Below are 25,896 nucleotides of genomic sequence, written 5' to 3'. Positions count from 1 at the left end.
AACAGTAACAACCCAATTCTACAACTTCCTTTGTTAGAGCTCCCTTTGCTGACCCCATTTTGAGTCACCTTATGCAAGAAAGAAGTCAGGACAGGCTGGAGAGCCAAAGGAAAGTGACTGGAAAAGAGTCTGAAGCCATAGTGTCCACACCAACTGGATTGTCCAGTTTCTGCTTCCTTCCTCCCTGTACTATTTTTGGGAGGTGTAATGTGATCTTAGGAATATCTGAGTAAGTATAAAAAATCATAGGGCAGAGGGGTCAATGCCAACTAGTTCCGTTCTTTCTTTGTTGCTGAATTCTAGGCCTTTCCGACATTGCCTCACCTCGTTTGACAACTAGGTAAATTCTGATGCAGCGTAGCGGGAACGCCAGTACCAGTAGCCCATGGCACTTAAGCTACAGCTGAGGAGTTCCTAAAACAGTCATTTGAGAAGATTCTCATGCTTCCCACTTTCTCTGTCCTTATGTTGGCTGGACTCTCAGCCAGGGCTGGAGTACACGGCTTAGTGCATCACAGTCAACACTGTTCCCTTCATGACGACCCAGGTCTGTGAGGCAGTAGTGAAGGTAGTAGTGGGGGGTTACATATCAAGTTTTTTCGGATCTCAGAACATCTCTGTTGCTTTCAAATAACCTTTCTTGAATTTTGTGGGGTTTTTTTCAGACAGGTTTTTGCTCTCTCACCCAGGCTGGTATGCAGTGGCAGAATCGTGGCTCACTTCACCCTGCACCTCCTGGGCTCATGCTCAGCCTTCCTTGTAGCTAGGACCACAGGCACGAGCAACCGTGAGCTAATTTATTCATTTATTTTCAAGAGAAGCTCTTGCTCTGTCATCCAGGCTGGAGAGCAGTGGTGCAATCACTGCTCATTGCAGCCTTGACTTCCTGGGTTCAGGTGTTTCTTCCCACCTCAGCTTCCCGGGTAGCTAGGACTACAAACACATGCCACCATGCCTGGCTAATATTTTGCATTTTTCTTAGAGACAAGGCTTCCCCTCGTTGCCCAGGCTGGTCTCAAATTCTTGGGTTCAAGTGATCCTCTTACCTCAGCCTCTAAAAATGTTTTATTATAGTGAGTCACCTTCCCTAGCCTTGAATTTTATAATCATATGGACATTGTGTATTGCATAAGTTTTTAGTTTTTCCTCTTTAAATTATTAGGAAACTCAAAGTCAAAATTTTAAGCCAACGCTAGCAAAGTAAATAGAATCTTACTGCGTATGTTTTGAATCTTGCTCTCAATTTCACCTCATTTTTATCTTGATAGAATTTATGTATATATGTGTACATACGTCTACTTCAAAACCTGTAAAATACAGGCAGGATAAATATGACTACCTAAAAATTCACATTCGTCGTCCTATATAGTCCTCTATTAACAACTGTTAGTGGTGCAGGCATTGAGGGAATAGAAACTTACATATTTTGAACAGTTTTACAGTCATGATTTTATTGAATCCTCGCCAAACCACATGAAGTAAGCAGGGCTGACAATATTTACATTTTACAGTGGGCAGGGGATGTGTGGGATGTCAGAGAAATTAAATTGTCCCAAGGTCACCAAGAGTAAAGAATAGGAAACCATACTAACCCCACAGCTCAAAAATTCAATTCACAGCCCGGCACCAGAGGGTCATGCCTTCAATCCCAGCACTTTGGGAGGCTGAGGCAGGAAGATTGCTTGAGCCCAGGAGTTCAAGACCAGCCTGGGCAACATAGTGAAACCCTGACTTTACAAAAAGCACAAAAAGTAGCCAGGTGTGGTGCCGCGTGCCTGTAGTCCCAGCTGCTGGGGAAACTGAGGAGGGAGGATTGCGTGAGTCAGGGAGGGTGAGCCTATAGTGAGCCATGTTGGTGCCACCGCCCTCCAGCCTGGGTGACAGAGACAGATCCTGTCAATCAATCAATCAATCAATCAAATTCAAGTCACTACTCTCTATGTTATAGTTCTAGACTGTTTCCCTCACTCCTGCCTTAATTGTTTTTCCTGAAAATTATCCTTTGCCTGTCTAAACATACTTGGGTAAATCTTTAAGTGCCAGCCGGGATTTTATAGCCACTCTTTCAGTTCAGACAATGAACTATTTTCTTTCTCCTATCAGATTCACCAGCAGTATTTCTTCACTTTCTCAGACTTCTTCTCTAGTTTGATGCCAGAGACAGTTAGTCGCTCCTTTCCCATTCCTGCAGACTATCCTTTGCATGATGTAATAAAACTGGCACTGGGCTGGGATTAATTCTTTACCAACTGTGTGGTCATGAGCTTGCTACTTTACTGCACTACTTTCAGTTTTATCATCTGTAAAATGTGGTGGCTGGAGACTTCTGAGCTCCCTTTCAGCTCTCTGCGTCTGTGAATTGTAAACTCATACTTTGCTACTTTTACTTTACTTTATTATTTATTTTTGAGACAGAGCTTCAATCTGTCGCCCAAGATGGAGTGCAGTGGTGCAATCTCAGCTCACTATTTATTTATTTATTTATTTATGAGACAGAGTCTCGCTCTGTTGCCCAGGCTGGAGTGCAGTGGCACGATCTCAGCTCACTGCAACCTTTGCTTCCAGGCTTCAAGCAATTCTTGTGCCTAAGTCTCCTGAGTAGCTGGGATTACAGGTGCATGCCACCACACCCAGCTAATTTTTGTATTTTCAGTAGAGATGGGGTTTTGCCATGTTGGCCAGGCTGCTCTTGAACTCCTGACCTCAAGCGATCCACCTGTTTTGGCCTCCCAAAGGGCTGGGATTACAGGAGTAGCCACCACACCCAACTGCGACCTTTACTTTAGTGAAGATTTTTTTCTGCTGGTCACCCCAGCAGCTCAGTTGGACATCATTTTTGGTCTTCTACAGTTTATTGTGGTATGTCCAAGATAAGAAGGACAGGATCATGTACTTACCTTTGATTATGATTAGAGTCAGCTAACCATCAACATTGTACTTTAAAAAATTGAAGCCTGAACTCTTTCCTAAGGCAGATATCATGGCTGGAGCTCTGGGGAGCATTACCAGATGAATTACATATTCTATTTAACTACTCACTAAGTGAATGACTTTGAGTAACACACTCCCCATAGTTTCCTGAGCCTTAGTTTCCTAATTTTTGTGATGGGAATGACAATGTCTAAGCCACCTAGGCAGCAGGAAGGTTAAAGGTGATAACCTGTGTGGAAGGCCTAAGAAAGACAATTTGCTTATTTGGCAACCTTGTCAATTCCTAGAATAATTTCACTTGCAGTGTTTATATTTATATTGTACTGTGTGTCCTCTGAATGCCTGTGTTGATTACTTTGTCTAAAAAGTGACTTGGATGATCTAGGATTTATACAGGCAAATCAAGAAAATGTGAAATACATCTCTGTGTGTCAATATTCAACTTATTTCACAAATTAAAACTTAAGTTGATTATTAGAAAAATATTGCAATTTTGAATTATGTTTCTATTCTGTAAAACTCCAATGTTCTAGTTTCCATATCAATGTCTTGCAAGAGGATTACGTTTTTATTTGGGTCAACAAAGCAAAATTCCTGGAAGAGCCTACTATTTCAATGCATAATGCCAACCTACACAGAAACAGGAGGCTCTCAATGGGGTTAGCAACCCAAATTCACTCTATTAGATTTGCACCTGATTTCCAGTAGCATGGTAGACCCAAGGTTACTGGAATACAAATTCACAAAGGTGGGAAGAATTGATATAGTGTAAACATGTAAGCCATGTGAACTACTATTACTGGTATTATTTTATTATTTTTAGATGAAGTCTTGCTCTACCACCCAGGCTGGAGTGTAGTGACATGATTTTGGCTGACTGCAACCTCCGCCTCCCCGGTCCTGGTTCAAGCAATTCTCCTGCCTCAGCCTCCCAAGTAGCTGGGATTATAGGAATGCGCCATCATGCCCAGCTACTATTTGTATTTTCAGTAGAGACAGGGTTTCACCATGTTGGCCAGGTTGGTCTTGAACTCCTGACCTCATGATCCACCCGCCTTGGCCTCCCAAAGTGCTGGGATTGCAAGCATGAGCCACTGTGCCTGTCCTTACTGGTGTTATTTTAATGGTATTTAATATTGTTAGGCTTAAGGATATTAGAAGCAGCAATTTGTGGAGGAAGTACAGCCTATTTCACTAACAGACCTTATTATACATATTCTGGCTATTAGATTTGGAAAGAGTCTGGGAAAAATTTACTCCTAAATTGCCCCTGTTGATCAAAATCTCTGAAAACTAGTATCAACAGAGGGTCTTCCTCATTTCCTTCCTTCTCTTTCACCCTCAACTCCTCCTTCTCTTTCTCCCTCTTTCTCATTAATTCCAGAGGTGCTATAGCTCAGGACTACATCTTCCCTCATTTCTTTCTAACCACTCTCTTTGCCTCCACTACTAGAATGGTATTTCTAATTTGCAAATCTTATTTTGTATATCTCTTGGTTAAATACAGCCCCTCCAGTGAAGGTTCAAAGGGCTCACAACGCTCTCTACCACCTTGGCTCCGCCTGCCTTTCTAAGGTCATCTCTGGTTACTGTAACACAGTCCAGTGCTGCCTAAGGACGTTTCAATTAATGACAGACCGCAGATACAATGGTGGTCCTCTAAGATTATAATACTATATATATATATATTTTTTTTTGGAGACGGAGACTGGCTCTGTCACCCAAGCCAGAGTCACTGGCGCATCTTGGCTCACTGCAACCTCCGCCTCCCAGGTTCAAGCAATTCTTCTGCCTCAGCCTCCTGAGTAGTTGGGACTACAGGTGCACACCACCACACCCAGCTAATTTTTGTATTTTTAGTAGAGAGGGGGTTTCACCATATTGGCCAGGCTGGTCTCGAACTCCTGACCTCGTGATCCACCCGCCTTGGCCTCCAAAAGTGCTGGGATTACAGGAATGAGCCACCACACCCAGCCTATAATACTGTCTTTTTATTGTACCTTTTCTATGTTTAGATATCAGAATGCTTACCATTGTGTTACAGTTACTGTAGTATTCAGTAGAGTAATGTGCTGTACAGAGCTGGAGCCTAGGAGCAATAGGCTGTACCACATAGCCTAGGTGTGTGCAAGGTGATACCATCTAGGTTTCTGCACGTATAGTCTACAATGTTTTCACAATGACTAAATCGCCTAACAACATATTTCTCAGAATGCATCCCTGTCATGAAACAACACATGACTATTCCAGTTAATCCTAACTAGACAACTAGCCACAATCGAATACATTCCCATTCTTTGGCCTATTGCATACACTGACATCACTGTGTTTTCCTGGAGAGGAATGCCGTGCCCCTCACCTGTCCACCTGACTAATGCATATTTCTGTCCCAACACAAACGTCATTTTTTAAAAGCCTTAATGACCCAGACAAAATGAATTGTTCTATCTCCCCTGCCCGTTATATATACTTAAGTTGGATATAACGCTTATCACACTCCGCTATTAGTCAGCTTTGTGTCTTGTCTCCCGTACTGCATTGAAAGCTTGTTAGAGGCAGGGATAACGTCTCATTCTTTGTTGTATCCCTAGCACTTAGCATCTTCAATTGTACCTCTATTGGGCACACATAATGTACTAGTTAATTTACATAATCTATCTCCCATTTTCCAGATCAGAAATCTAAAGCTTGCAGAAGTTTTGCCTGAAAAAAAAAAAAAAAAAAAAAAAAAAGACGCATGGTAGAATAAACAGTAAAACCTACGCTGGACTCCAAAGCCAATGCTATGTTGTTGACTGAATGAAGATAGAAAAGATCACTTTGGAAACGGTGCCAACCTACCATATTAAACTGAGGTAATGCACTACAGGCAATGTGCACAAAATTCACCATTACCGCTTACTTACAAGGCCTGGCCTGCTTAGCACTGGAGACTTTTCAGACCATAGCATCTACAGAACAATGCAATACAAGTTGATACCTCTTGTGTATCTCAAAGGTTTTTACCTTTTGACAAAACAGCCTTCCACTCTCACAATAGGTTGATGTCCTGTTTTACAGGTGTTATGTAATCATCTCAAGGCCACACAGCTTAGTACCAGCTAAACGAGGCCTAAAACTTTTTTTTTTGTTATTAAAAAAAATTATTTTTTATTCAAACTGAAGCCACTACATCCATCAAATGTATTTCTAGGTGAGAGCAGTACACCAAGTGGAAATGTATGCTCAGTGGAGGAGGCTGGGATTAAATGCCACAGGCTTGCTACAGCCAAGAGTATATCTGCATCTATGAGAGGCAGACCAGAACAGCAAAGCTAATGCCAAGACCAGCCACAGTACAGTACATCTTGCAATGCTGAATCAGTCAACTAGTTCTAGAGTGCACGACCAAAGCAAAAAATGTGATTCAACACAAAAAATGAGGTTTCTCTAACCTCCAATTTAACTATGCAAGGTCTTCTTATTACTTAACTAGGTACCTTCACCAAGAACAGTTAAGAAAATCAGACAACTGCCCTTGCTTCCTATTACTCTTCTTATTGGATACTTTTTATCAAGTGAGGTAAGCACACGTTTTCCAATAAGTTATTCAGCAAAATGTCCTATGCTACTTAACTGACTCAAAGCAAACAGAATTTTTGTTTGTTTTCTTTTGAGACGGAGTCTCGCTCTGTCACCAGGCTGGAGTTTGGTGGGGTGATCTCGGCTCACGGCAACCTCGGCCTTCTGGGTTCAAGCGATTCTTCTGCCTCAGCCTCCTGAGTAGCCGGGACTACAGGCATGCGCCACCACACCCAGCTAATTTTTATATTTTTGGTAGAGATGGGGGTTTCACTATGTTGGCCATGGCCTCGATCTCCTGACCTCGTGATCTGCCCGCCTCGGCCTCCCAAAGTGCTGGGATTACAGGCGTGAGCCCCGCACCTGGCCAACAAACACATTTTTTAAAACAACGACAAAAAGGACAAAAAGCGCAATAGCCTGGCTGTGTGCTTTCCATTTAAAGAGATACTCCCTCCCTTCAGAGTCCTATTTCCTTGCTCTGCACCAATGGCTATGCTGTTGTTTAAAACAAACACCTAAACCGTTGACATTGAAATATCCAGACTACATGGTCTTAAAGATAGAGTCTGGATTAATGAAATAAAGTGAGTCAGTGAGATGCAAGACTTAACATTCCAATAATTATCTTTTTAACCCCCCCCCCCTTTTAAATGTCAAAACTCTTAGAGCTCTTCTCTTAAGGGAGTAAGAAGGGGGGGGGTCTCCTCTAATTTTGTGGAACCTAGGTTTTGTAAGGATATTGACAAATTAGATGCATGGCAATTAAATTAGAATTTCACCGTATCTCCTGCCTTAAAAGAACAGCTTTATTCTTGACGGAGCCCACCTAACAATTTTATGTTCAGTCATCTGCAGAGAATAGAGCCACTGTCTTTTTCTTTCCTAGCCTAGGGTAAAAGCTTTATTTCACTGCAAGTTCCCTGTGACATTTTGCACTCTCTTGATTTAATGCACCAAAGAGGATCTTTAACTCTTGGTCTACACCAGTGCAAATAAAGGTTAAATCTCTCACTAACCATCATGAACTAGCCTAATAACTCACGAGAGGCCCTGGAAAAAGAAACCGAGAAAGCAGGTGTGCAGCCTTGATTAAAACGTGCAAAACCCGCACAACCGCAGGCAAAGGTACTTTATCCTCACGTTTGGCCAGTACCGGCTGCGAGGTCGGCAGGCAGGGGAACTTGTACTGCGCCAAAAACACGATCCCGGGAGCCGGGCCTAGTAACACAGGGGCTTTTCTTCAGAACAGTGTCCAGACCGGAGCTTGCGCCGAAAGTAGGGGCTCCTATTGGCCACGCGCCGTAGGGGAGGAGACGACTGGCAGGCAGAGAGACTGGAGGAGGGGAGAAGGGGGCAAGGCCTTTTCCCTGCCCCCTGCGGGCCCCCTCCGCAGGCCGCCGCCGGTGCCTCTTGCGTGGTTACTATGCAAATTGCAGCGATTGCGGAAATAAACAAGGGGGTAGGGAGAGGAGATAGGGACTGCCGAATCGATTGCAACTTCTGCAAAGTCTCGTACAATCCAAAGCACGCAAGGCAAAACCAGAGAGAATCTGAGAACCAGCCAGCCCGGGTTGGATCGCTTTCAAAAGAGAGAGTGAGAGCGAGCGAGCGAGCGAGCGAGACAGTGAGAGAGGGAGAGAGCGCGCCTTGCAATTGCAAAAGCCTTCTGATTTGGAGTAAAAAAAAAAAAAAAATTCTCCAAGAAGCCTGCAATTGGCTAACAGCTTTTTAAAAAATCTCTTCCGGGTTTTCAACGGTTCCAAGTTTATTTAGATTTTTTTTAATGCAAAAAAAAAGGGGGCAACAAATGAAGCAATTCGTCTGAGCATTTTAAAGTTTCTCACGTACTCTTTTTACATTGCAATGGTACGTGGTACATCTTAAACTTTCTATTTTGCATTTATATGATATGCGTTTTATAAACAATAATGGTAGAATGATGATTTTGTTTAATGGCTAAGACTAAAATTTCTCTAGCTCGCATATGCACTTAAGTGATTGCTGGGTAAATGTCTATTGTGATGGTTTTGTTTTAAAGATGTAGCTTTGTGGATGGTGTTTTTGCTATGTGCATCAGAGACCGGGTTTTTTTTTTTTTTTTTTTTTTTTTTTCGGGATTTGAAAAAATTGCTGAGCTTGACAGATTTTTTTTTCCTCCTAGCGCTTGCTCGGTTCCAGAAAGGGGTGGGGGGAAATCCTGTACGTGCTCTGTTCTGTAAAAGACGTCTGGCCTCAGCAGTCAACCTAACCCGAAAAGATATGTCTGGACCCGGAGAATAATTGACGATTTGATCCTCTAATCAATGGGACAACATGGGAGATTGACAAAAGCTTTATCCAATCATAAGAAAGCCTGGGTGTACAATAGTTCTCAATAGCCAGAGGGGGCGGGGCAGAGGAGATCTGAAGTTCTCTGCAGCTCTGAAGGGGATGGTGTGGTTCAAGCTGTCAAAGCTACAAGCGCTTCCGGATTTAGCAAGCACAATAGGAAAGAGTTTTCGCGTTTAAGAAAAAAAAAAAGCTGATGGGGGAGTTTTGCATGAATCGTGTGCCTTCTTCCTCGCCTTCTGGAAAAACAAACATTCTGCTAGAGAAATAACTTTGCATTAGTTATTAACTTTGCATTAGCTATTATTTTTAAACTCAGGGAAGTTGGTAACTTGTGGAATGTGAAGTTCAACTTTAAGAAATGTGTGGCTTAAATCTTGCCTGAATTGTGGGACTGTAGTGAGCTTTGGGAAGTAACATTGTGGCGTACTCAGCATTACAAAACTTCTCACTGATTATCTTAGGAGCTTTGGCATTTCAGGTACTTTGAAATTAATAGGTAAACCTCTCTTCTTGAAGTCTAAACAACAGTTTTAAAGGAGAGAATGTTTCACAGGTGGACTAGCAGCTGTATTACTGAAAGAAAGGGGGGGAGTGTTTTTTCTTGGCTGTTCTTGAATTCTGCTTTTTAAGTATATGGTCAGTAGGAAATAGGACATTAAGACTGGCCAAGTTCACATTTCTTCTTGTTACCACAACAACCCCCATGGAGAGTGTGAGTATGGAAGATCGCTGACTTGCTAAACTGTTAGCTGGAGTCTGGCCTCTTGGACAAGTGCTTGATACAAATCCAGTGGAAACCAACTGCAGTAGCTTGTCTTGGAGACAGTAGCTGGCAGCCTCTGACTAAAATATCTCCATCTCTTCCTCTCTGAGCAGTGTAGACACCTAATTCTGTTGGGAAGTGAATGGAAAATAATAAGGGCTCTTTCCCTTCTTGGATTAAATTCCCATCGAGCTATTTCCCAAGGCTTCAGGCCTTCCAGTCAAATCTGGCTTGGAACTTTGATGTAACAATTCACTTGGACACTCATTTCAGCAACATGGTTCAATTTAGGATTATATGCATGTAAAAAAATCTGCACAGAAGTGACCACCAGGTCAAAAACCAGAAAAGAAAAAATGTTGAAAAATGCCAGTTAATAAAGTTAGTCTTGGTAAGAACCACAGAATTATGGTTTTGTCACTTATGAATCCCAGTCCTATCTTCACTGCTTTGGGTATTAAAATCTAAATCATATTAATAAGATCTTCCTATTAAGTAACCTCCAAAATGAGAGCTATTTGAGATGTACATATAAGTGAAACCTTATTGACGTAATTTATATATCTAAGAGGATTTCACTAAAGCTGGCAAGGTAACGTTTCTGCAAATAAAACACAGTAAATGCAAGGCTGGGCTCTGTGCCAGGAAGAATATGGATAGCAGAGAGCATGACAGGAGCCTCCTTTGCGCAGAGACAATCCCATTTCAAGGCAGCCTCCTACCACTTGCAAAATAAATGATTGGAGTGGTTATTTCCAATAAGGGGTTTATCCTTCCTAACAATGGGTCATTTATATGATTGCAGTGAACTAGTTTCCATACTTCACCTGCGTTTCCTCCACTGCTCTCTCTACTATCCTTTCTTTCTTCCCTCCTCCATCCCTGCTCTCTCTCAAGTGTCTTAGTATCTTTGTGAACTCTGGACAAGGATTTACTTTTGTAACTTGGGAAGAGGGGAGAGAGTTGGAAATGTTTTCTACCCCAGTCTGCCCTTTGAGGAACATCTGTTTCTTTGTGCGTGTGTTTAAATTTATGCCTGTTGGAGAGAAAGTTACCAGAAGCCTTTCTGTAACTGTAACTCTTCTACTGTATTTTTCTCAGTCTTGTTTCCAAAGGCTGTAGATGGAACTGTGCTTTGTAGTGTTTCCCCCGCCTCCCCCCTCCCTCTGCGGGGGAGGGAGCGGGAGCTGGCGGAGATAGGAGAGAAAGCAGGAACGGATGTGAAGGGCTTTGGTGCTGAACTTGGATCCAGCCCTTGCCTAGAGGGCGCAAACAATCGTCCCATATCCAAAAGTCTTAAGAAGGGCGCCAAAAGTTACTTAAGATAATATTGCTAACCGCAGAAAGCTGGAAATCGCGGGCACATCCACTGCTACAACAAAAGAAGTTTTTAAAGTAGAAATATCAGCATTAAATTACTTCCCCCCACATTAAAAAAAAAAAAAAAAAAAAAAACCAGGGCGACGTGCCAGTCCTTTTTTTTTTTTTTAAATCTTTTTCCCCTTGAGACTCCAAAGTAAGAATCTTTGCCATTTTGAAAAGAGGCAGATGTGAAGTGTATCTTTTAATACACCAAAGAAAGATTTTGATCTGCTCTGTAAGAGCTTCCCGAGTACAAACTCCGAACAATAACTTCTCACTGTGCCTCAGTTACATGTTGGGACCGACCGTCAGCCAGAAACTTCTATCGAGGAAACTTGGAGCGCATTGAAGTTATAGATCCCAGCAAAGGTTCTCGTGGCCAGGGATGTTGTCTCTGTAACTCAGCTTAGTTTTTAGGAGATTCTTCCTTTACTGAAATCCGAGAGGAACCAAAGAAAAGCAGTGGGTTAGTTTGGGAAAATGGACTTTTTCATTAAAGGCTGAAATCATTATTTCTCCTCACTCCTTAGTAAATAATCCTGAGAAATTTCCAAGGATGTTCAGGAGGGAGGGTGGGGGAGAGAATGGTTCTTGAGCATTCAGGAATTATTTTGGCAATAAAGTAACTAAAGTACAAGCATAAAATAGCTTTAGACAGATGAATTATTTCAGAGGTTCTCCTTTGCTTTTTCTCCAGTACAGTATTTCCTGCCCCTTGCTTTAAAAATAAGTCTGAATGAGAGTGGCCTTAACACACCACTCACCCTCACTTGTGGAATGGGCATTCCTACAGGAATTTCCTCTCTTTAGAGATTCTCTGGCTATGTCACCTCCACCGAAGGACAGATTCCCCTGTGTGCCAGTGTCTTTCAACATGATACCCACCTCTTTCCTTATGGAATTTTGAGAAGGGTTGTCAAATGCAGCATTTTGCAAAACCATCATGAGGAAGAGAAGGAAAATAAGGGATAGGGGATTGGAAGAGGGAGGTATGGGGAAAAAATACATATATATTTATATATATGTATTTTTTCCCCTCCAAGAGAGAAGAGAGCCTAGAGAGAAAATATGAGGTTAAAAAAAAAACTGGAAAAGCAGGCTTACTGGCAACTTGCCAAACCCTAAAAACCACCCCCCTTTTCTGCCAAAACAATACTTTAGCAAACCTAAAATAATTGCAGGAAGCTCTTTTCCATTTTAAGAACTATTACCTGGGGGAGGGAAAAAAGGGATTCTTAAAAGGCACCCTTCCAGAGGTGTCCCAGAAACTGGGACGGTAATGACAGCCTATGTCCAGTTCTGGGCACGCGTTTGTGGATCAGAATATCTCCCTACCCTAAGGGGACATCCCTTTCACATTTTTTTTCCTCCTAAAAAGAAAAAGATGCCACAGTTAAACCACTGTTGTTTCTGAACGTGATAGAACTTTTTCTATGGCGTCTGTGTTCAAATCCACTAGTTTCACAGTTCTGGGAGGGAGAATGCTCATTAATCTCCGCCTTCCTTTCTCCAGACCCCCGCCCCCCAAATCCGGTGAATCTTCTGTGGGCACTGATTCCTCACCAACCCCGATTCTGAATGCCACAGGACCGAAGCTGCACAAAGTTTACAGGATTGTGTGCATAATTACCTCTGCCGACGAATCTATTCCCACAGAAAGCTTCGCTGGAGAGATTACAATGCGTTGAGCCTTACCGCATTTCAGTGGGGGAAAAAAAAGTTACCTAGGAGGTCTGATTTTTCAAAGAAATTTGCATACATGCAAATGTGCCGCCCGGCCTCCTCCTCGGTTCTCTACGTGCCCACGCGGTGGCCGGGGGGGGGGGGGGGGGTGCGGGGCAACCTGGCAAAGTTGCCGAAGTCCTCCGCCGAGGTCCGCGGAGGTCTGCGGCAGCGGTGGGGGGATGGGGACGAGGAAAAGTAGTTTTGTTTGCTTAAGCACATCCTGTGGCAGCCTATAGCTGCCCGGGAGTACAGACTGTAACTGCTCCTCACTGCGTTACCCAGTAATGCGCTGATCGGGGGAGGGGGGCGGGGGGGCCGCAGAGCGAGCGGGAGAGCTAGCGAGCGAGCGAGCGAGGAGCGAGCCAGGGAGAGAGCCGGGGAGCGAGCGAGCCAGGCAGCGAGCGCGAGCGGCCGCGGAGGCTCGGGACCCGGCTGGCCGCGCGGCGCCGCAGCCGCCCCCTCCCCCACGCCCCCTCCCCCCCGCGGCGGCGGCGCGAGCGGGCGGCGGCTGTGCGGTGCGGTGCAGAGCGGAGGCGGAGGCGGGCGCGCGGGCAGCTCGCGGGCACCCGGCCGGGCCGGCGCGGGAGCGGGAAAGGGTGCGCTATGCCTTTAACGCCCGCGTACAGTAGGCATGTATAGTGGAGTGTAGGGAAACTCTAGGCGGGGTTAAAGTTCAGCTCATGGAGCGGCAATAGCGCTGGCTGGCTGCAGTTGAGCCGAGTTGGAAATGTGAACGCAAGAAGCAGGCTTGATTTTTTTTTCTCCCCCCTTCTGTCTCTCTCTCTCTCTTCCTCTCCCTCTTTCTCCTCTCTCACCCACACTCACGCACACCTCCAAACCGCACACCCAGACGCACACGCATACCCCAGCGCCCGGCAGTTATGTATTCTCCGCTCTGTCTCACCCAGGTAAGCCGCGGCGTGGATGCGGAGGGCTGGGGGGCCGGGGGCAGGTCTGGGGCTGGGCGGGGGGCACCGGGGCCGCTGCGCCGGCCGGGCCCAGGGCGTGCGTCTCGGTGTGTGCCTGTGTCTGCGCGTGTTTCTGTGTGTGTGTGCGCGCGTGTGCCCGCGAGGGGGGGGGTCCCGCTTTAAGAAAGTAACTTTGTTTCCATGCGGGTGCTTTCCTCTTGCACGGCCATTTGTGTGGGCACATGGCTAATGGCGCCCTCTTATTAATGCGTTAATTAATATCGGGGCGACGGACTGCGGAACGGCGGTGTTTTCGGACGCCCCGCACGTGTTTCGGCGGGGTTGCAGCCCATGACACGCTGAAATCTGGCTCAGCGTTTCTGCTGCCGGGAGCAGGGATCCTGTAGTTCCGCGGCGCCCGGGGAGGGGGCCGCCTATGGAGCCCACCGCGCACCCCGCACGCTCCGGACGGCCGCAGTCCCCGGGTGCGGGGAGACCTCGGGTGCCTGCGCCCACGGCCCGCTCCCCGGAGCCCCCGCCGCCGCAGCCCCCCGCCGCCTCCCCGAACTCTTACTTTTGTTTATTGTTTGTCAGCCTTCGGGGTCGGGCCGCGGGAAGGACGCGGGCCGCCGTCCCGGCCCCGGCCCGGACAGCGCCCCTCGGACGCGGGCAGGCGGCGGCGAGCCCTCGGCGGAGCGGGACTGCGTGGACGCGCGTTCCCCCGCGCCGGCCGGGTGGAGCCTGCGTCCTCGCCGCGCGCCAGTGGCCCGCTCGCTCTCCCGGAGTGAAAGTTTCGGGGCCGGGACGAGCCCACGCTGCGCAGGGCGCCGAGAATCGGAGGCCGCGGGCTGCCGGCCGGGCAGCGCCGGGCGGAGTCGGGCTCCCGGCCGCGAGCTGGAGCGGCGGCCCGGGCCGGACGCGGCTCCCCCCCGCCACCTCCCGCCGCCGCCACCGCGCGACTCCGGCGGCTCCGCGCGCAGGACGGGGGCAACTTTTCCCCTCCGACTCAACTCAGAGCGTGGGGCTCTCCCGCCTCACCGCCCCTCCTTTCCGTGCCCTCCTGTCCATCTCTCCCTTGTCTACCCACCCCCAGGCAAAATATTGCTACTTCACGACTTCAAATCTGTCCCCTTTGAATATATTATTTGCTTTCCTTGACTAAAAGGCATGAAGTCAAAGTGGTTTTGCGCTTTTTTTTTTTTTTGAAAAAGCGTAAGTTCTCATACTGCTTTGGTACATTGCGATCTGACCATTAATCACCTACGTGAAGTTATATGCTTCACATAAAATGTTTATTCACCACTCCCTTAAAAAACCTACCTCTTCTCTTGCCTTCACTTAGTAGGAGATAACGGTTTAACCGGAATAGTTTCTGGAAGGCTAAAAAGTATCAGTGGTTTTCACTCTCCTTTCTAAATTCTGGATTTGTGGCATCCCTTCTTATTGCAATATCTAACAGTAATAATACCGGGTATTTGATCTCAGAAGACTCTTAAATGCATCTTTTATGTTGAAATGGCCTGTTTGGGATTTAGGCCTAGCATTAATAATAGATAGCAGTTACTTTTAGTTATTGTAAAAGTTTTTTGTTCCCCCCCCCAAAACAAACTTCCAGAGTTCCTATTTTAGTAACTTGTGAAAGTATGGAATGAAACTTTTCCAACCACTTCTGGCAAGGTTCACAATTGCATATGGATAACATGCAAAGTGTAAGATAATTTGAATGAATTACGGACTATAGTGAAAATGCTGAGATTCGAAAGCTGAAGTTCTCGCTGGCAGAAGTTTGCAACACACAGAACTTGTAGATAATACCAGCGAGCTGCAATAGAGGGAAAGGACCCTAACAGATACATGGTGTCTTCTCAACTGAGCTCTGAAAAGATAAATTTATATTTGGGGATGGTGCATATGAGGGCACCTGTATATCCATGCAGGCCCAGGGCACAGTCAGGTATTTAGTAAAGTTGGCTTCTCTTGGTTCATGAGCTATTATCACATTAAGAAAGTTCTTTTTCTTTTTTCTTCTTTTTCTTTTTTCCACTTACATATTTAACAGGATTGAGTGATGCATTCACTAGGCCTTCTGGAAACACCACTATGAGAAATGCTTATTTAGTGTAACAGTTTCTAAAGAAAATGCACAATGAGGGCTCATATTTTATGGGTTCTTCTTTTAAACATTAATTTACAATTTATTTAACTTGCTGGAATATTTATAATGCTTTAGAGTCAGTTTTAGGAAGAAAAACTTTGGTGGTTTATTGCTCATTAAAAAAATCCAGTAAGCACAGTGACAAAACTATTCTAAATGAAAGAAAAACTCTATTTAACTTGTAGGCAATTTAAAAAAAACTTTACCAAGAAAACCTAGACATCTTATTTTAATCAAGGATGGGCATGTAATAACCATTTCAGGTACTGTCCATATAATGATAACCCAGCAGAAATTTGTAGGTGAACCTTTAAAAAAAGTAGTTTCCAGAAATATCAGCATTCAGTGGTTCTTAAACTTGGCTCACTTTCAAACAGATCAATGTTTAAGATGCTGATTCAAAGCACTACCACTTTTGAAACAGGTTTTCAGGTTTGTTTTTATTGGTGACCTATAACTTTCTCACTGAATACATATGTAAAATATTCTCTTTTTTTCCTCTTGAATGTTATGAAATAGTACGTACCTTGTAGCAATATGTTCAGCAACATGAATTATAAAGCCATACTACTTTTTTTTAAAAAAAAAGCTAATCATTTATGCTACCCTGGACATTTCCTACAAGCTAATGATATTCTTTAGTTTTGATATTCTGAAATATTTTAAATCATGACTTGAGAAAGATAATCAGACAAAATTAATACTTTAATTGTGCATATGAGTAAAGTTATACAAAATATTCTTCTTAACGTTTGGGGAGTAATACATTGTAGATACTTTTGATGCAAAATTGGGGACTTAGGTTATTCTTAATGACTAGTTGACATAGTTCTTGTTTAAGGATTTTTATGATGAGATGTATGGGCATTTGGTTGGCAGGTAAACAGAATCCTGTTGAACCCGAATGCATGCAGTTTGCAGTTTTTTGAAAAGCATATTAGGAGTATGTTCGCACATTTAAAATGCCATATTAGAATGTTTATTTTAAATGCTTGTTATCATTAATCAAACTTTTAAATAAGATAATGTTTTAACATAGATATGAATTGTTTGGAGCTAAGTTATCCCTTGCATTAGAAAATGGAGCTGAAACTTTAAAATGAAATCCTCCTTTGGGTGAAAACTCACTTTGTAGTTGAAGGTAGACTCCAGGAGTTCTTTGCATAATACAACAGAGTCTTGGTCCCTAGCATGTCTTGTATATATAAGAAAATCAGGCAATGTGAAGTTCTGTTTCAAACCTAAAATTTATGTATTTTAGAGCATTTCAAGGATGAGCTCAGAATTTAGTAATGTTTAGATCCTTTGTGGTTTGGTGTATACCTTCGCAGATAAACTGTGACTTGCCCCCCATTCCTTTCTCCTAAAGTATGAGAATAAGAAATATTCTCAAACATCAGAAATTTTAAAAATGTTAATGATTTATGGCAAAGAATAATAATTCCTGTATTTTTTTTTTTCTATTCTTTCTCTAAAGAATGCACATGTGTTATGAAAGCTGACTACTTCTCTTTTGGATTCTTTTATTGAAAAAGAGCAGTTTTTAAAGCTAAACTGGAAACATAGAGCCTGAAATTTGTGCAGAGAAGAAAAAAAAGTCAGTTTATTGAAGTGATTTATTACATATTATATTAACATATACTTTTAAAAGCTCAGCCACAAAGTGTTTAAGTGATTGATTATAATTTGCAAAATTTTTAAATGACATGACTATTAAATATTTTACCAATTTTACCTTATCAGTTCACATTTGAACATTTAAAAATTTAGTCATTGCGTTAATAAGAATATTTTGGACATGACTGCTACCTGTGCCTTGAAAGTATATATTTAGTTAGATATAACAAACTGAAAAAGAATGCATTTTATATTTGTCCTACACCCTTTAGCAAAAAGTCATCAATCTCTCTTTGGTTTCTAACCTTCATTTATTTGAAGGTAATCTATCTTTTGGAGAAAGGGGTTATGTGGCAGAGAGAAGTTATGTAACAGTGTGGATTAGTTAATCAAAAGTTAGATGTACTCCGAAAGCTTTGTGGAGGTTACTGTTTAATCTTTTAAAAAATATATTTATATTTCCTAAGAAAATGTCATGTTTAAGGATCTGACATTTTAAGCAAAACATGAAGAAACACTTAAATATTTGAAATTCAATTTTGTTTTTCAATTTTAAGAGGCATCTATGAGGGTTTTCCTGGCATCTTGTACATATTGAAAATACCAGGCTCTGTTTCCCTATGAGAAAAATTCTGAAATATTATTTGCAAAAATTAAATTATCTATTTTTTAGTTATTATTACGGAAAGCATTTCACAATCTTATCAGTAAATTAAATGTATTCAGTTGCAGCAGTGTTATCACAATGACACATTTTATTTACTATCTGGCATGTACGCTTTTCTTTGTTTTTTTCCTTTTTCTTCCCTCTTTTTGTTTCATTCCCATAGTATCAGCAATTATGTCTTGGGCATAGATCTTTTATTTTAGCCTAATAAATATCAAATTTATCCCTTCTTACGTATATGAATCTGCCAGATTTTTCCTAGTTTTTGACTAAAAAAAATGATATGTAATTATAATATTTAAAAGGGGGATTTAGACACTAGCAAAATGAATAAGAAACAGATCAGAATCAACATGCAGTATTTTTAGAGGGAAAGCCTTTGTTTTCATTGATTGTAGAGATGATTTTTGCTCCTAGACTTCCATAAACATTGACTGGCATCTGAATGTTTAGGATTTGCCAATCTGGCGGCTGGGCCCTGGCTTTCCTACAAGTGGTGAGGTCAAGGATGGGGCAAAATTAGATATGCCTTCCTTGAAATAGGGTTAAGATTATACATTGTTGTAAGCATTTAGATAAACTTCACTTACTATCTAAAGGGTGAGGAGCTGGGCCCGACAGTAGCAGCTGGTGTACCCTGGTGAACATATCAAAACAGTTTTTTAATTTTTAGCAGTTTTTTTTTATTTCCAGTCAGAAGAACTGATACTGATAGTTTTCTCTCTCACCTTCCCAGACTTCCCATAGGATCCTGTGCGTGATTCTGGTAATGGAATGCCCGAATCAAATTTCAAGTGAAATGTGGAATTTTTATTTCTAAGGTGACCCGCTGAAGAAAAGTTGTTTCCTTTTGTTTTCATTCTACTTATATTTTGGTTTTTGTTCATTTTCCTAGGATGAATTTCATCCTTTCATCGAAGCACTTCTGCCCCACGTCCGAGCCTTTGCCTACACATGGTTCAACCTGCAGGCCCGAAAACGAAAATACTTCAAAAAACATGAAAAACGTATGTCAAAAGAAGAAGAGAGAGCCGTGAAGGACGAATTGCTAAGTGAAAAACCAGAGGTCAAGCAGAAGTGGGCATCTCGACTTCTGGCAAAGTTACGGAAAGATATCCGGCCCGAATATCGAGAGGATTTTGTTCTTACAGTTACAGGGAAAAAACCTCCATGTTGTGTTCTTTCCAACCCAGACCAGAAAGGCAAGATGCGAAGAATTGACTGCCTCCGCCAGGCAGATAAAGTCTGGAGGTTGGACCTTGTTATGGTGATTTTGTTTAAAGGTATTCCGCTGGAAAGTACTGATGGCGAGCGCCTTGTAAAGTCCCCACAATGCTCTAATCCAGGGCTCTGTGTCCAACCCCATCACATAGGGGTTTCTGTTAAGGAACTCGATTTATATTTGGCATACTTTGTGCATGCAGCAGGTAAGTGCGATGGTGAGAATTCCTTCCACTTTCTTGTGTGTTTCTCTGTCCCGATGGCCACCGCGTTAATGCTGGATCCTGCCTGAGCTCCCAAGTTGCAGGCCACGTACATGAAGCCAGTGTGGTTTCAAAGATAAACCAAAGTCTTTGGTGCCACCTTCATTCAGGTGGAAAAGCATAGCTTTGAGCGAATTCTCACTCAGTTCAGCTCGTTTGGTAAGTAGTGTTTTCAGAGGCGTTGGTAATCAGATATGTGATATGTTTAAATCACATTTTTTGATGAGGGGGTGAGAGAAGCCTCGTGAAAACCCTTTTAATATAGAGTATATTTTAACTGGCAAATGATCTAGTTTAAAAGCATTTAGTTTGGTATTGAGGCGATATTTTTAGTTGCTTTTCTGCTGGGAGTGTTTTTAATCTGCTGAGGCCTCTTGAACCCCTTGCCAATTAAGAACTTGGAGGTAAGATTACTATCAAATTGCGGATCATTTATGAAGGAAAAATAATCACATTAATACGCAGACTTAGTAGCTTTGTATTTAGGAATTTTTAGTGTTGTCTCAGATAGCTAAAGGAAACAAACAAACCAGCTCTTTCAGTAATTGGATGGAGAGGTTAATATACAAAATAACCAACCTGTATAGTGCACGAACACATTGAAAAATTGCTTTGATAATTGATGTAGTGAGTTGCTTTGATTTATTATAAAATTTTAAATTGTTTTATTTTTTTTTTCAAGGCATGTCTTACCTGTGCATGTTTCAGTATTTAGAGTAGCACGCAGGATAAAACTACTGAGGACTGGATAAAATAATGCATTTTTACTTTGTTCCTTTCGCCTTGTTTTAGACAAAAGGCTCATTGTGCTGTGTGAACGCTCAGGTCTTGTGTAACTTGTTGACTTTATATATGTACGTATCGGTCTTGCTAGATTACCTTCATGGCAGTTACTTGAGCCAGATGAAAGAAAGAGGGTTGTGGAATCCTATCAGTAGGTTGTTCTGGGTTCAAATATTTATTTATTTATTTATTTATTACAAAGGAGAGATGTTACCTGTAAAAACACTGTACTTTTCTTCAAAACGTATTTAATTCTAAAACTGTTACTGAGTTTTTAAAGGCATCAGATGATAGCCTGTTCTCTATTATTTTTCTCAATATATGTTTTAGAAAGAGAACTTTTGTTATCCATCTGCCCTTACATAAGAAACTGTAGAAAATTAGCTTTGCAAGCATGTCACATCATCATTTGCATTCTGTTGGCAGGGGATAGATGAGTATTTTAGAGGATGTGAGCTGTAAGTGTTTCAAATATTTGGGTTTTTGAAAATGTATACTTAATTATAAGAATTGCCTTTTGCTTTAGCCAATTCTGGGTAGCAAGAATGAAAAGTCAGCACCTTTCAAGTGACCTCTAAACAGGAATATATATCCCTTTTTTAACCCACTCTTAACTCCATTGTTGTTAATTTGTTTTGTCTACTGAAAAAGCAAAGTTAAAATTTTTAAAAATGTGTCTGCATATGTAAATACAGAAAGACACACAAAAAATATGGTGTTACAGGTGCTTTCAAGGAGCACTCTTTAAAATCTTGTTTTTACCTTTTAGATATTTAGAAAAATATAACATAAATTATCATGAATAATTGGCCAACACCGAAACTCAAAAGGTGCCAACAGGTGATGCGGATCATGATGTGTGCTTCCATATAAGATAACATCAAAATGAAATACCTGTCAAGTTTTTCTCGGAGTAAGCACTGTCCATTCTAAGTTTTCGACTTAAACGTTTCTCTGGATTTAAAGAAATGCAGTCTTTTCGCTGTTCCCATGACATGCATTCTTTTTCGTCGTTGGTTTGTTACCGTGCTATTGCTTCCAATCCTTGAGCTCACACAGTTGTTGGTTGTTGCAATGCCTGAAGGAGTTATGTTGGTAAAATGACATTTAGAAGGTTACTTAGGAGAGTGAGCATCCTTATTGCTTATGAAAGATTTATTGACAGCAGCTTAGATCAGACTACCTTTCGGTTTGGTTTTCTTGATGTATCCCAGAATCCCTTGTTATGCCTGAATGCCAGCCAAATGTTTGGCCATTGGTTTCCACGGGACCGCAGTAATGGCTGCTTCTCTGTGCGCGCAACAGGAAGATTGTAAAAGAAAATATTAAGGGTCTTTTGTCTGAAAATATTTCATATTCGATTTCAGAGATTGAGAGACCTGTTATTTGTGGAAAGGAAGCTGCCAATACAAATATGAGGTAGATCGGTCAACTTACATACAACTGATTTGACAAGCATCTGTTATAATACTGAAGATTTGTAAACACTAAACAATGTTTTTACCTCCTTAAAAGTTTTGAGAACTTGCCAGTATTGGCAGGAGGCAGAGACTCTGAAACGTGCTTCAAGATACATGCCAAAACCATTGTGGCCTTTTCACCTATCATACGTCTTTTCTCTCTCTTTCTTTTAAAATGTTGTGTTTTTTTCCTTACCAGCGTGCCTTTTTTTTCCCTAGATGGTCACAGAAATTAGATCTTCTTTTCCTTCTAAGGTTTTGTGTGTAAATAATTCTTGCTTTATGCGTCCACCTTTCTTTGGTAGGAAGTTGAAATCTTAGAATATACATGTAAACACCAGAAGCAAATGTAGAATCAGTCTTTTTCTTTAAAGCAGAGGTGATTTATTCTGAGACTTCTTGAGATGCTAAAATATAATACATAAACTACATTTTAGTTTTTTTCCTCTAAATCTAGTGCCGTTAGAACTGTGTGAATTTTGTGGCTGATAAACAGTAACAAGTGTAATGAAATTGGAGTGATTTCATAAGCCTGAGAATTTCATCTTGTTAAAAGAAGAAAAGCATTCTATTCCCTTAATTTGGTCTCAATTTGAGTGGTCCTTCCCCTGTATCATATGACAACTTGGAGATATTATGGTATTGTGGCAAATGGTTTTCTTTGTGGGTGTGTAAGAGTAAAGCTAATTTATGACCAGTCTTTACCAGATGATCTGTATCAGAATCTACAATATACCCGGCACGTGGCAAGGTCACAATTTAAGTTGTTAAGGTCATAACCTTAGCCACCAGGCATTTGACCTTTTAGATAAAGTTAACCTTTGTTCATTAGTAGGCACTCAACCGAGAAGTTTCTGGAGAGTTGTTTTTTTTTTTTTTTTTAACTGCTTCTGTATAACTTCTGGTAATGTAATCAGATTCTAGAAAGATTCTCAGTCAAATTAGTTAGATTTTGTAAGAGGTTATACTTTTTAAGGACTCATTTCTTGGCTAGAGGTAGGTTGCTATATTTAGGCCATAGAATGACAGTGTCACAATTTATATTTGATATTACCTGCTATGAGGTAGAATGAAAGCTCAGAGGCAGCTGTGTGGAGACATTTAAAAACTAAAATTAAACAAATGAATTTATGTTTAATTCAACTAAGGCCTTTGCTAATTTTCACGTGACATCAGGCCTAAAAGCTAAATCACAGTGAGCCATCTTCACTTTCTGCAGATGAGGAATTTTCTAGGATTAGAAGAATTTTTAGCAGTCTTAAAATTCACTTTGAAAGACTAGTAAGTGACCACAGTTTGTCAGGTAATTGCTTTAATTGTTGATTAGCCAGTGACAAAACAATTTGCTGTTATCCTAATAGCAGCAGTGTGGTGAGCACTTGTTAGTTTTAAGGTAGAAGGAGAACACATTTGACTGATTTCCTTACTACCCCCGTTATTACCTTTACTTAATTGTGTTTGGATCACGAATAGCAAAGATCCTTTCAATCACTGAAGGAGCTGTTTCAGTGTCTTAGAAGCCTGGTGCCTGTCCTATAAACCTATTCAACAGTGTTACTGATTACCACATTACCTGTACCATATTGTTCACTTAATTATGCTGACATGAATGCTCATTTCAAATGATTTAGATTCTTGCTAGTTTTGCTCTGCTATGCCGTATATTATTCCATTTCAGCCAAAAGAGAGCTACTCCCATTCAGGTGCATTTTAGTTTTATTTTGGCTTCGTGATTGCCATTCCTTCATATAGTAATAGAGAAAGCCGTGATATGCAGATAGACCAGATGGTCATGTTGACAGATTGAGAATTCACTTCCTACTGCTTCAGAGCAGGTGTGAGATTAGGAATGTCTGTGTAGGGGCGTGTGTGTGCTTCATGTGCATGTGTGTGCACATCCAGGCTGCACAGAGTGCGGTTTGAGCAATGGGAATGCTTTCTTCTTTGAAATGCTAGTATTTTAAATACAGTTTTACTATACAGATAAGGTTTTCAGTACATGTAGAATAACTATTGTAATTAAAACAAATAAATCACACTAGATTGTTACAGTTTACAATTTTATACCAAATTAATTATAATTTCTTAAATTTTTAGGTAACTTACTACATTAGTTTGAGGCAACATTGCAGATCTAAAATATATTTAATATATTCTGTTAGCAGGTATGTGTGTATGTATTTACACTGAAGTCTAGGACTATACATTTTTTGTAATTAAACTTATTTAGTAACTTAACAAACTCCCTGGTAGAAAGTTGTGCAGGTCTTGTGATTTGTAATTATTAATAAAGTACGCTTGGAAAAAGAAGGAGTAAGACTAATATACAATGATATTTAAAATTAGGAGAGTAAGGATCACCCTGTCAAACTCTAGCTCTAAACTGAAGGTGGGTTTTGTGGCTGATGGATTTATTGTAACTTATTGATATATGACATATTTTTGAAAATTTTAATTTATCTTGCAATTCTTCAAAAAAGATAGCAGTAGCAATCAACAAATTTGAGATAAATATGGCTTTTATATCCTTGAGTGTTTTCTGTGTAACTTGAGGATAGTAACAATATCCTTACCTAGAATGTAGTCACAAAATCCTTCACCTAGAATGGTAGTGGAAAAGATGGTAGTTCAAAGGCAGAGAGTGTGCAGGAATAGGGAGAAATAGTTGTTCCGGAGTAAACCTTTGAATGAAAGTCAGTTCATTTATGGCTAAGCGGTTGAGTGTGTTGGTAAGAAAATTTCCCAATGCTGTTGGCTTGGATTTTCCTTGTCTTCTTTTCCACCCAGTGATGAATAGCATTAATTTAAACCTATTTAAGGCTAGTGTGGGAGAAACCACAGCCTTTGTTGTGGTCACTGCTGTACGCAGTAGGACTGGGTGTTTCACTTGGTTAAGGCCTCAAGCTGCTTCCAGAGGACTCAGAACAGTCTGTCGGCGTTTTAAATCTTGCACAGAAGCAGCAACAATTCTAATTGCTCACAAATGTCAATATAGATTTTTGAAGCCAATTTTGAGGATTAGAAGAAAAAACGTAAAATGCAGATTGAGTTCAGTGAATGAGCTAAACACCGATTTATTACCATTTTAGTAGTAATTTCCCCATGGTTATTTAAGGGTTAGAGCTTGCTTTTACATATATTATAAATTGTAAATCCGTGGAGGTTGAGTAAGGGAAGGAAGAAGTCAGATGGAGGAGGAAGAGAATGAATGAACCGGTAGGCTTTGTTAAAAGAAACATAAAACCCTGAACTTAATCACAAATGGAGATACTATAAAACTATTTTGGTTTATGTAATGACTCTAAAGTGATCTTGGGCAATGAGATATTAAGTGGAGAATTTTATAATTCATCTTCCCACAATTTTTTTTTTTTTTTGGCATGGCTTTTTTCAGACTAAGACACTATTTAGGGCTTTGGGAGTTTTTATTCAAGTTTTTAGAAAAAAAAGGAAGTTTTGCACAAATTCTTTTTAGAATTTAGGGGTCCATTTAGAGGTGTCATTGCACACTTAAGCTCAGAAAAGGGGCCATGGAGATGTTTATTATTTTTACTATTTTGCTTTCTAAGGTGGCAGTTCAAGAGTACTGTCAAGTTTTTAGCTCTTTCCCAGTAGGCAACTGTCATTATTGATCCAAACTTTTGTGTCCTGAACTTAACAGAATTCTCTAGTTGCTACTTAGACTTAGAAATGACTTTTTTCCTTAGATTTTACTTAGAAAACAATTCCTCATATTCTGTTGTGATAATTCCACAGCATAAAGCATATTTTATCTAATGGAATTAGTCCTCCCATTAATGTTCTAGTTAAATAAACATGACTTATGAAGTGAAGAAATAAGTTGCATGAATGAAAAGTTGCAGCAACTCTGAAGCAGAAAATATTGGTTGCTGTTCTGTTTGTAAAACAAGCTAAATAAGATAAAACTAAGGAAAAGAAGTTCATTTGTTTTATGTATTTTGGCAAATCATTTCTTGTTTTAAAGATTGGTCTTCTTTAGAATGTTGCTAACCCTAAAACAAGAAATGATGAGAATAATTGTAATAACTGGAGATTGAAGCGGAATAACTGTAATGTTCTTTGAGGACTTTAAACTTCTTTTCATACCTTTCAGATGCTTTCCCAGTGGTAGATATTTTGGACCTA

General features: G+C 41.1%; 1 protein-coding gene and 1 long non-coding RNA gene across 6 annotated transcripts in view; one reads left to right on the top strand and one right to left on the bottom strand.

Annotated features, from left to right (window-relative positions):
• The first annotated feature begins 7,860 nt into the window (after positions 1–7,860).
• Positions 7,861–25,896, top strand: part of NFIA (nuclear factor I A) — a 387,507-nt gene continuing 369,471 nt past the window's right edge. For 2 of the 3 annotated variants that reach the window (XM_017541602.1, XM_017541598.2), the window contains exons 1-2: positions 13,025–13,584; positions 18,919–19,450. In XM_017541602.1, the coding sequence (XP_017397091.1) occupies positions 13,558–13,584; positions 18,919–19,450 (559 nt within the window). In that variant the 5' untranslated portion in view covers positions 13,025–13,557. Of the gene's footprint in view, positions 8,362–13,024; positions 13,585–18,918; positions 19,451–25,896 lie in introns of those variants that run through there. The other variant, XM_017541600.2, reaches the window with a different exon arrangement.
• Positions 11,073–12,938, bottom strand: LOC108313269. Of its 3 annotated transcripts, XR_005202339.1 has the most exons (3): positions 12,711–12,938; positions 11,716–11,843; positions 11,073–11,383 (listed from the first exon to the last, which is right to left on the bottom strand). It is a non-coding gene; the product is annotated as an uncharacterized LOC108313269 (long non-coding RNA). The 3 variants fall into 3 exon arrangements; XR_005202338.1 differs by lacking the exon at positions 11,716–11,843 and having other exon boundaries at positions 12,582–12,936; XR_001829007.2 differs by lacking the exon at positions 12,711–12,938 and having other exon boundaries at positions 11,716–11,969.

This window comes from Cebus imitator, unplaced genomic scaffold, assembly GCF_001604975.1.
Source record: "Cebus imitator isolate Cc_AM_T3 unplaced genomic scaffold, Cebus_imitator-1.0 Scaffold135, whole genome shotgun sequence".
NCBI classification, from domain to species: domain Eukaryota; kingdom Metazoa; phylum Chordata; class Mammalia; order Primates; family Cebidae; genus Cebus; species Cebus imitator.
The sequence above is the reverse complement of the archived record's forward strand: the minus strand, read 5'-3'. Positions and strand labels throughout refer to the sequence as shown.